This window comes from Pelobates fuscus, chromosome 5, assembly GCF_036172605.1.
Source record: "Pelobates fuscus isolate aPelFus1 chromosome 5, aPelFus1.pri, whole genome shotgun sequence".
NCBI classification, from domain to species: Eukaryota; Metazoa; Chordata; class Amphibia; order Anura; family Pelobatidae; genus Pelobates; species Pelobates fuscus.
This window is the reverse complement of record NC_086321.1, coordinates 383,215,078-383,227,232: the sequence shown is the minus strand read 5'-3', so window position 1 is coordinate 383,227,232 and position 12,155 is coordinate 383,215,078. Positions and strand designations below refer to the sequence as shown.

Genomic DNA, 12,155 nt, shown 5'->3' with positions numbered 1-12,155 from the left:
AACGTTTTCTTGGAGCCTGACATTCTTTATATAAAGTCCAATTAAAAGAACACTCCAAATACTATTATAGTGGAATATATTGGTTATGGTGCCAGGAGTTCCCAGCTACCCCTCCATTGTAAGGAGTCAAATTGCTTTGGAACAGTTTGATTTCGTATCTGCCGAGCGCTGCTCCCTGCCTTCACTACTTCTGACAGTGAGCCGCAAACCGCACGCCTTCGTTCATTGGCTGAGAGTGATCAGCTGACACAGCAGGGCCCGTCAGACAGGTAAGTAGTCAAACTGTTCTAAAACAGACTACAATGTCTAGGTTGCAGGGTATATGTCTTGCACAATAACAGCTAGTGTCCATAGAGTGCTGCTTTAACAGCACAAACTTCAGGTGGATCCTGAAAAAAGGCACAGCTGGTCATTACATTTACGGTAACTTCACACGGTCCTCTTGTACAGGGATACGCAATGCACTCATGTTTCCAAATATGCCAGTGACAAGAACATAATACGCTCAAACGGCCAACTATTTTTATTGTACTAGTTCCAGACAAAGCATCATGGGTGATGTAGTTCTAGAGTGGGGATTGTGTGCTTTGCTTCCCCTGTACTAGAATACGGGAGAGGGTTGTGCTGCTCCAGGAATCAATCTTTCACCTTGTAAATTCAATGGAGTGTTCTTTAACCAAGCCTAGACAAGGAGTGACGCCCAGAAGACCACAATGCTGAAAACTCACAGCCAGCAATGCAGGGCCATGAACTCTTACAACTCACAGCTAGCTCTGACCCAAGGCTAGTCAGGTTTGCTACCCTCCAAGAGTGATACACAGGAACTGTAATTCTCATTTACAGAAGAAAACGCTTGTTCCTGGTCTTAAAGATACTAATTAGAAGAAATGTAAAAGAAAGATGTTTTTATTAAAAACAGAAGAAATGAAACTTTACAGATTGCAATGTCATTGACAATGTCCACCGTCATCACACTGTACAGACTAACAGCAGGACACATTAGGCAGGTAAAAGGGTATATACATTCAGTGACAGGAGACAGTGCACAGTCACAAGGCAGGGACAGAGAGAAGGTTTATTTACAGCTGTTGCCAAACTACAGCTCCCAATGTCCCTTTACCAAGTGTAAGGTTAGCAAATCTATTGCCTGGCCACCACAATCTAAAAAGGAATGAATATATATATATAGTGGAAATCTAGTGATACAATTTGCAGATATATGTACACGTGTGGGAACCAGCAAAAAAAAAAAGTCACGAAACATCCTCTGCATCAAGTTTCTCCAATGAACTTCTCACTTTCTGAGCCGTGGACTGGAACAATTCAATTTGAAGGTTCATCTTCCTTTGCTGAAACATAAAAACAGCAGATTAACGATCCAGTTCAGGGTTAAAGTATAAAATCACACTTCCTATATTAAAAATAAAACTAAGCCGTACTTTACCAACCAGCCAGGATAGTGTTCCCAAATTAATTATACTACAATAGGAATCTATAGGAGAATATCTTGGGAGGATCCTGTACAGACCCTTGTTTTGTACACTCGCACAGAGGACGGATGGATTCCAGCAAGTTCTCCCTCATGTGGGGGGGGGGGGGGGGTACTGGTCAGGATTACACTTCACACACACAGGGCATAATATTCCACATTAAATACTTCTCCCTCAGAATAAAACATTCATTATCAGGCCCCAGGACGCAGTATGGCTGCTGGGGACACTGAGGAAGGAATTCCCACAGAACATTCGCATTCAGCAGTCACTCACCATCTTGATTTTCACCCGTTCCTTGTCCAGTTTAAGGAATTCACCGAGTGTCAGCTCTTCTGCTTTTTTCTTTAGACTAATGAACAGGCAGCTGGACGAATGCTTCCTGTGTTCCTCCCTACAAATAAAAGCCAGTAAGACTTTATTAAAGGAGTACTGCTTTTGAGTTAAAGGGATACAAAGCACGAAAACCACTACATCTTAATGGTGTAGAGGACAAAAAGGAGTGTATATCCTGCCTGGGTTACAGGCAAGTTTATTTGGCTTTTTTTTTTATTAAACAAAGGAACACTAATGTTAAAAACAAGTGATATACAGTCTCACATTACTATGGAATGAACAAGTTGCCATCTAAATATTACAAGCAATAACATTTCAGGCAAAGTTTATAGAGATGAGGAAGATTAGCAATGTGAGGGAAATAATGGAGGCAAATTATTCAGTGGAACATATATCACTTACTGCAAGTACTGGCACCCACACATGCAGGAAACTCCTACAATTCAACCTCTACATTGCACTAGTAAAATCAAATCCATCGATCAAAGCGTAGGGTGATCTTACATAGTCCTAATCAGCCCACATTTTGTATGAGCAACCACCATTGTGGGAGTGAGGTGGGTGCGCATATAGTTAATAAATCTCACAGTGTGAACTTACAGAGGGTCATCCTCCGGCTCCCATCCTTCCAGCTCCTTAAGGCAGAAAAAACACTGGGCCACATCAGGACTGTTTGCAGTGGGACAGTGTATAAACCCAGCTTCAGCCATCTGGAACCAAGAAAATAGATAAAGAAGACATCAATATCAACCTACAGACTAAGCTCGTATGAGCAGGATCCTCTTCAACCCATCGTTCCTGTAAGTTTTCTTGTTATTGTCCTATTTATAGTTAAACCCCCCCCCCCCTCTCATAATATTGTAAAGCGCTACCTAAATAGCCATATTAAATTCTGTTTCTTACCATAAAAAGGACTTACAGGGTTATTTACTAAAAAGTGAGAAACGTTCTAGTTTGGCTATTTTGACCTCGTTCATTGCAAGAAGCAGACACGGTCATTGCCAGGTCCATCCATGAAACTTTCGCAGAACTTTCTGTAACAAGTTACTTTTCCCATTTATATCCTTGGCAGCCCTACAGACGGGTATAGCTCCAGCCACTCCCTAATTGGAGAGGAACACCTCCTGATTAAATAAAAGAGTGATCCCCCCCCCTCCCCACTGACATAGAATGCTTTGCACCTCTATTTCTTTATACAGCCCATGGGGAGTTCAGTCATTCTCCCAAAGGAAGCATCATGATACAGCGCCTCGCCAAGGCCAACCCCAGGAGGATTCTCCTCTTTGCGACTGGGGAGTTGTGCTGCAGTGACCCTATAGTTAGCAGCTGGACATGCCAGACCCCTTCCATTTCAGGGTACAGATATACAGAGTCCTGGGGTTTTTCTAAGGCTACTGCCCTCTTTAGAAGAGCTGCTGGGGGGCCTCCCTCTTCATCAATATCTTTTCTTCCCTTAGAGCATTTTAGACTTTGGAACACACGTTGATATTTGGGTGCGCGTTCTGGTGTATTGCAAGGTGTTAGACCTTCTAGATGCCTTGTATACCAGTGGAACACACTCCGATAACGCGCGTGCGTTCCATCCTTATTTGTGTCATGAGTTCACCTACTGTTCTGGGATCGTTACCCTATCAGCGTGCTCGCCCCGGCGGTGAAATGCAGGAAGGGGCCCCATTAACGGTTCCAGTTTTGCTTCTCTTGGGAGCATATATACTTCCTTCTTGCCTCTGTTGGACAAGTTCCCCCTTGGTGCCTCAATCGGTCATTGTTGTCATAGAGCTCCTTTCTGCCTTTTCCTTGTAGTTTGCTGGTGATAATGTGGCTACAGGCAAGTGCTTTATGATATTATTTCTATCCAATTCCTTCCTCTGGTTATTAATAAGTAAATTTATATTTCTCCAGGGAATTGTGTCCTCTTGACCTCATAGAATAAGTCCTTTTGTATGGGTAAAATCAAGACACCATCTTACCTGCTTTCTTTCTCCATCTGAGGAAGAAGAGCATTGTGGCATTGTTTGGATCTGATTCGCTGTTACTTACCTGAGATAAAATCATCTGGCCTCTTCACCATTCCTTTGGGATACAAGATGGTTCACATTGCCTCGTCTTCCATTGGCCGATGGATAATCTCAGCCATTACTCACACTTCCAAAACTTGTTTCAGTTCAGTCAAGTCTCCGAGATCATTTGCCTCTTCATGACAGCTGCAGCCAATGTTTCTCCTGACTGCATTTGTTCAGCAGCAAAATGGTCATCGTTTACCACCATCATCGACTGGATGAGGTCAGATCCCTCTACCTCTGAATTTGGTAGAAGTCTTCTTTCTACCGCCTTGTGATTCATTTTGTAAATACACAGTTTTTCTTTGCAGTAAATTTGACGTTTTGTTTTCCTTTTCCTACCTTGTACCTTTCAGGTTGGGTCTAACCTATCTGTAGTGCTGCCATTTTTCCAGGAAAACAGAAAATGTATTCCACACTCACCGATATTTTCGTTTCCGGGTATAGGCCATGGCAGCACTACAGTCCCGCTCAGTAGCTTTGAAAGAAGACTGAGGGGACAGGGGAGGGAGTCCCATTGTTTAATTAGTAGGTGTTCCTGTCCAATTAAGGAGTGGGTGAAGCTATACAAAATCTGTAGTGCTGCCATGGCCTATATCCGTGAAACAAAATCAGTGACTATGGTATCGGTTTTCAGTTTTTTTTTTATATCTGGTACGGTGGGGGGCTCAGGGAAGAAGCAGCCAATCTCTGCCCCCCTCAGTAGATGACCCATTAGGGATGCAGTGTATAATGCCAGTTTATAAGAATCCCTCACTGACCCACTGGGGGGTTCCAGTATATAATAACAGGAGGGGGAACAGTATAACCTCCATCAGTTCCCCCTCTCAAGTTCACTGACCCATGGGGGTGCAGTATCAATCCCCCCTCCCTCTCTCCTTTATCAGCTGGAGGCTGCAGTGTATAATTTAATAATGGAGGGGGGGCGCAGTGTATATAATAATGGAGGGGGGGGCGCAGTGTATATAATAATGGAGGGGGGGGCGCAGTGTATATAATAATGGAGGGGGGGCGCAGTGTATATAATAATGGAGGGGGGGGCGCAGTGTATATAATAATGGAGGGGGGGGCACAGTGTATACGATAATGGAGGGGGGGGCGCAGTGTATACGATAATGGAGGGGGGCGCAGTGTATACGATAATGGAGGGGGGGCGCAGTGTATACGATAATGGAGGGGGGGCGCAGTGTATACGATAATGGAGGGGGGGCGCAGTGTATACGATAATGGAGGGGGGGCGCAGTGTATATGATAATGGAGGGGGGGCGCAGTGTATATGATAATGGAGGGGGGGCGCAGTGTATATGATAATGGAGGGGGGGCGCAGTGTATATGATAATGGGGGGGGGCGCAGTGTATATGATAATGGGGGGGCGCAGTGTATATGATAATGGGGGGGCGCAGTGTATATGATAATGGAGGGGGGGGGCGCAGTGTATATGATAATGGAGGGGGGGGGCGCAGTGTATATGATAATGGAGGGGGGGGCGCAGTGTATATGATAATGGAGGGGGTGGGCGCAGTGTATATGATAATGGAGGGGGTGGGCGCAGTGTATATGATAATGGAGGGGGTGGGCGCAGTGTATATGATAATGGAGGGGGTGGGCGCAGTGTATATGATAATGGAGGGGGTGGGCGCAGTGTATATGATAATGGAGGGGGGGGGCGCAGTGTATATGATAATGGAGGGGGGGGGGGCGCAGTGTATATGATAATGGAGGGGGGGGCGCAGTGTATAAGAATATGTGGGGGGAGGCAGTATATAATAATAATAATAATAATAATAATAATAATAATAATAATAATAATAATAATAATAATAATAGGGGGAGGGGGGCAGTGTATAATAATAATAAGGGGGCAGTATATAATAATGGGGGGAGCAGTGTATAATAATAATAGGGGGGGGGCAGAGGGCAGTGTATAATAATAATGGATGGGGGGGGCAGTATGTCTAACTGACCTTCTGGGGGGTGCAGGCACAGTCCTCGGTGAAGGGCCAGTTGTTGAAGCTCTGAATCCGGGTCCCCAGGCAGTACAGCCGCCATTCCTCCGGCAGAGTAGCGACCTGAACCTCCATCATCCTCCACCCGCGGATTTCAAATACAGCCCGCGCAAAGCACCTCGGGAAATGTATCCCAGCACCCCGCGCGGCGAACCGAGCGCTAAACACCCGAGACAGAGCGCGACTTCACTAACTTCCTGCCACCGACTCTACTGTTTATATCTCTAACAGTGAGACTTAGAACTCCAATAATAAATCCAGTCGTTAATATAAATATTACACATACAGTGACGGACTCTACTGTTTATATCTCTAACAGTCAGATTTAGAACTCCAATAATAAATCCAGTCATTAATCTAAATATTACACATACAGTAACCGACTCTACTGTGTATATCTCTAACAGTCAGACTTAGAACTCTAATAATAAATCCAGTCATTAATCTAAATATTACACATACAGTAACCGACTCTAGTGTTTATATCTCTAACAGTGAGACTTAGAACTCCAATAATAAATCCAGTCATTAATATAAATATTACGCATACAGTGACCGGCTCTAGTGTTTACATCTCTAACAGTGAGACTTAGAACTCCAATAATAAATCCAGTCATTAATATAAATATTACACATACAGTAACCGACTCTAGTGTTTATATCTCTAACACTCAGACTTAGAACTCCAATAATAAATCCAGTCATTAATATAAATATTACACATACAGTGACAGACTCTAGTGTTTATATCTCTAACAGTCGGACTTAGAACTCTAATAATAAATCCAGTCATTAATATAAATATTACACATACAGTGACCGGCTCTAGTGTTTATATCTCTAACAGTGAGACTTACAACTCCAATAATAAATCCAGTCATTAGAGCTGTTCTGACCGAGGAGAACCAGATGTGGATTCGTGAAAGCTGATTAGAAAGATGTCCCATCAAGCACTCTGGATATTCCAAGCAAAGAATGATCAACCTCAGACTGATCCAGAATGAACAATAGTGCTCGGTGCACCCTAATTATTCTTCTTTCCATGGGACTTGGTTATGCGCTGATTAATATTATTTGATCCCAAAGAACAGTGATAGTAAAATATGTTATTAATATATTTCACTCTAAGCAGGCCTTATCTTCTTCATCATGGGAAACAGACAATCATTTTATTGGATCTGCAAAGAATTTATACCAAGCCCTAAAATTGAACTAATTGTTTAATAAACCTTAATTCGTCCAGGAGGGAGGGACGGTCTTATTATAGCCATGGCTCCCCGGAGATTTTCTTCAGAAATAACGGTTCTGAAGTTTTTTTTCTTCCCTGAGTGCTATAATAGACATTTAATTAATTTACTGATATGTTATTCTTTCAGAATAAAAGATTGGAATGATATGGAATAATGAGCACCTTTCCCCTTATCCTGTGTCACACTACACAATTGATTAAGTAATGTCAGGATGCTCTATTATAACAATTACACATACAGTGACGGACTCTACTGTTTATATCTCTAACAGTCAGACTTAGAACTCTAATAATAAATCCAGTCATTAATATAAATATTACACATACAGTAACCAACTCTAGTGTTTATATCTCTAACAGTGAGACTTAGAACTCCAATAATAAATCCAGTCATTAATATAAATATTACGCATACAGTGACCGACTCTAGTGTTCATATCTCTAACAGTCAGACTTAGAACTCCAATAATAAATCCAGTCATTAATATAAATATTACACATACAGTGACCGGCTCTAGTGTTTATATCTCTAACAGTGAGACTTAGAACTCCAATAATAAATCCAGTCATTAATATAAATATTACGCATACAGTGACAGACTCTAGTGTTTATATTCCTAACAGTGAGACTTAGAACTCTAATATTAAATCCAGTCATTAATATAAATATTATGCATACAGTGACCAGCTCTAGTGTTTATATCTCTAACAGTGAGACTTAGAACTCCAATAATAAATCCAGTCATTAATATAAATATTACCCATACAGTGACCGGCTCTAGTGTTTATATCTCTAACAGTGAGACTTAGAACTCCAATAATAAATCCAGTCATTAATATAAATATTACACATACAGTGACCGGCTCTAGTGTTTATATCTCTAACAGTGAGACTTAGAACTCCAATAATAAATCCAGTCATTAATATAAATATTACGCATACAGTAACCAACTCTAGTGTTTATATCTCTAACAGTCAGACTTAGAACTCCAATAATATATCCAGTCATTAATATAAATATTACGCATACAGTGACCGGTTCTAGTGTTTATATCTCTAACAGTGAGACTTAGAACTCCAATAATATATCCAGTCATTAATATAAATATTACACATACAGTGACCGACTCTAGTGTTCATATCTCTAACAGTCAGACTTAGAACTCCAATAATATATCCAGTCATTAATATAAATATTACGCATACAGTGACCGGTTCTAGTGTTTATATCTCTAACAGTGAGACTTAGAACTCCAATAATATATCCAGTCATTAATATAAATATTACATATATAGTGCTGGGTATAAAGTAATTAATGTACGGTATAATGATACCGGAGAAACTGACGGAAGCCAAGCACAGAGAGATGGACACAGGTTTCTTCAGGAAGGAAGAGATTCTTTATTGGATCACCGATCGGGACTCAGAGGGACTAGCGTCACCAAAATACAGCAAGTTCTGAGTCCCGGACAATAGTGCAGGCTCCTTATATAGGCACATAACTCCTCCCATATTAAGCTCCACCCGCACATTCTCTTAACCAATCAACACAAATGAGAATTAACTTCCTGTTTGACCGCATGGCTTGTCCAGCACAATGGAGGAGGGGAATACTACATCCTGTATTCTTGCACATGCTCCGTACACTACTGATCGTATCTTGCCTCGTGCAACCAACTGATCGATACGTCAGCATATGCACGTACACATGCCACGTGGTAATCTCGGCCTACTAAATTTATTTTTACCGAGATTCCACCACATTCCCCCCTTTGATGCCTCTTGATATTTCACAATTACTTGAGGCATCACTTAACCTTGGTTTGCATACACCGCAAGTTACCTTGAACCAGACCAGACTTATCTTATGATGTGAATCTTCAACACTCATCTTCCTGCATTGGTTCTCCCTGATCTAGAGCCTTATACTTATAAACCGCCATTATCTGTGCAGCAGCCTTCCTTTCTGCTATATTTTCTATCAGGCTTTGCACAGACCTGACTACTAAGGGTATAAGACACGGCAGGAGTAGACACAATATTAAAATCAGTAGGACTCCACCTACCACTGCCTTAAGCCCTCCAAACCACTCATACCAGCTACCAAACCAACTACTTGGATTATACCCTTTCCATACCTGAGTAGGCACATGCGCTAGTTTAACCATATGGCTAGTAAGCTCAGCTATTGCTTGCCCTTCGTCATCTATTTGAAGACAGCAATTGCTCAGGTTAAACTTCCCACATACACCTCCCTCTACTGCCAAAAGGTAATCCAAGGCTAATCTATTTTGGTAGACTGCTGTCCTCATCCTGGTATTATGCTTCGCTAGAAGATTGAGCGCTTGTGATGTTTCGTTAGTAATAATCTCAACCACCGCCTGTAATCTTATAATACGGTTGAGCATATAAATAGGGGTTCTATAACCAAAGGTACCATCTTCTGCCCACGTGGCTGGCCCATAGTAATCTATAATACGCTGGGGAGGCCATTCATTATCTTCCCAGGCGCCTATCTCTATGGGTCCCCTTTTCTTCCTATGATTCACATCATACACTTTAACACCTAAAGTCTCACCTGTTTCAATCGGTAACAAGAAGAAGGATGGTTTGAGCATACCCAACACACATGCCCCTTCCCAGTCCTGTGGCAACTCCGAATAGGCTTTCTTACCACAGATCCAGTACAAATTTGCTGGGGCTCTCCAGGTAGATGTGATGGATAAATCAAACCACACATCCTTTAAATTGGCGTATCTAGCAAACGGGTTAGATGGTTCTGAGACATTTGAAGCCGACCACCAGGTTGTATTCTTTGTATCATCATCATAAGCTTTTTGCCCTAGACAAGTTAATTCTCCTACAGAAGTATTATACATTATTCCTTTCCTTGCTATGCAAACATAACCTATGATGGAGGTCTTTAATCTCCACTCAGATTTACCTCTAACACTCATATGATAATCGGCTTGTGTAGATATTAATTGGTCAACTGCCTCAGAACCGGACATTACCTCCTTTGCTTCCCAAGGCCATTGGTCTCCCATGTTAGTACCTCCACACACATAGCAGTTGGTAACATTAAGACTACCGGCAATACTTTCGGCTAAATCAATGAACCGGTTTTTAGCATTATGGGGGATCTTATTATCTATACTCATCTCTTCATAAAAGGAATGGTATACTTGATGAGTTTGGGAGGATACCGTATCAGTCTCTATCCCTATAAACAATACTGTCCCAGGATCTAAACCCGTCCCGTATATCTGAAACCCAAATAAATTACCATATTTGTCTAAGAACTTATCGGGGTTATTTATAAGTATATGAATGGGATTGCATTCCATAGACCTACAATATGGGCTGGTAGGCAACTTAGTCACTATCATGTCTTTGTCTACTGTCTGTCCCCAAGTCGCCCACCCCACACAAGACCAATATGGGCAAAAGTTATAGTCTTTATTTGGGCATCTAGGACTCACATATTTATTTTTACTACTGGGACAAATATATTTATCATTAGACCCATACGTCCTCTCCCATCTAAGATCCCCACATACATTCCACGGCTTTCTACCACTTGATATCGCCTTACACGCATCAAATAGCAGAACACCCGAAGAATGTACGGATTCTAACACCGTCTTATTAATTAGGGTCCCCTGAGGATCTCCATTCCTGAGAGTCAACCAAATTGTACGGGGTTGATACTCCGGACTGAAGCACTTAGGTTCTCCTACTCCTAAATGGCACACACTATAATCTATATTTAAGTATCTACATCTCGATACATCTCCTTTACACTCGTATTGTGAATGCCAAATTAGGGTTTGGGAAATATGGTTACCTGTTCTTGTAGTCTTAATGCATACCTCACAGCTAGGAGTGTCGGTACCTCTACCTTCCTGAATATAAAAACACACATAAATAAACACTATCATTAACACATCTTTCGCCGTCATCCTCAGTCTTCGTCCGTGCGAAGGCACCTCAGCTTCCAGGATGTAAGGGCTGCAGGGAATGGAGTTCTGCTCGTCTTCACAGGAGTCCCTTCGAGACTTTCCCTGGCTTATAAACTATACGTCGGTGGGCGGACAGGCTTTATTATGGCCTTCTCACTCACGCACCAAATCCCAAAAATAATAAAATTTGTAATCCACAATAGTTCCTCGTTACTCCGACTGAGTAGTGCGTTTTAACCGGATCTTGCAGGGATTCTCTGGATCTGCTGTAACTTGCCAAGAATCGACTGCTGCTGGTTTAACCCTGGAGTGATGTATCCACGGAGTCACTTCGGCTACTTTTATCGCTGTAGGGGTAGACAAAAGAACAACATAAGGACCTCTCCACTTGGGCCCTAACGGTACATTATTCCACTCTTTAATCCACACTTGGTCTCCTGGATGATAACTATGAACAGGGGGATAAATATTCACAGGTAATCTATCTTGTACCCATTTCTGTACCTCCTCCATAGTCTTACCCAACTCTACAACCTGCTGCCGGGTAATTCCTTCTCCCAACTGACTCAAGTCCCCCCTTAAGTTACCAAGTACGGGAGGTGGTCGCCCATACATAATTTCAAAAGGAGAGAGGCCCATCCTTCTGGTAGGGGTACTGCGGATTCGCAATAAAGCTATGGGTAAGAGAACGTTCCACTTAAGTTGGGTTTCCTGACACATTTTAGCCAACTGATTCTTGATAGTTCTATTCATTCTCTCTACCTTACCAGAACTCTGGGGTCTATATGCTGTATGAAGCCTCCACTTTATACCAAGCATATGAGTCAGTTGTTGTAGGCACTGATGAACAAAAGCTGGACCATTGTCCGATCCTATAGAACAGGGTAGTCCATATCGGGGTATTATTTCTCGTAGCAGGAATCTCACAACTTCTCCTGCTTTCTCTGTACGAGTAGGACATGCTTCTACCCAGCCTGAATAGGTGCACACAATTACCAGCAGGTAACGATGTCCACCCGATTTAGGCATCACTGTAAAGTCAATTTGTA

The 12,155-nt window shown here is 42.1% G+C and overlaps 1 protein-coding gene across 1 annotated transcript; it reads right to left on the bottom strand.

The window, feature by feature from the left end:
• Window positions 1–1,048: 1,048 nt before the first annotated feature.
• On the bottom strand, window positions 1,049–6,066 carry BIRC5 (baculoviral IAP repeat containing 5). Its single transcript, XM_063453445.1, has 4 exons — window positions 5,852–6,066; window positions 2,427–2,536; window positions 1,767–1,884; window positions 1,049–1,349 (listed from the first exon to the last, which is right to left on the bottom strand). Exons 1-4 carry the CDS (start codon window positions 5,969–5,971, stop codon window positions 1,254–1,256), a joined length of 444 nt encoding a protein of 147 aa, XP_063309515.1. The 5' UTR covers window positions 5,972–6,066; the 3' UTR covers window positions 1,049–1,253.
• Between the last annotated feature and the right edge of the window lie 6,089 nt (window positions 6,067–12,155).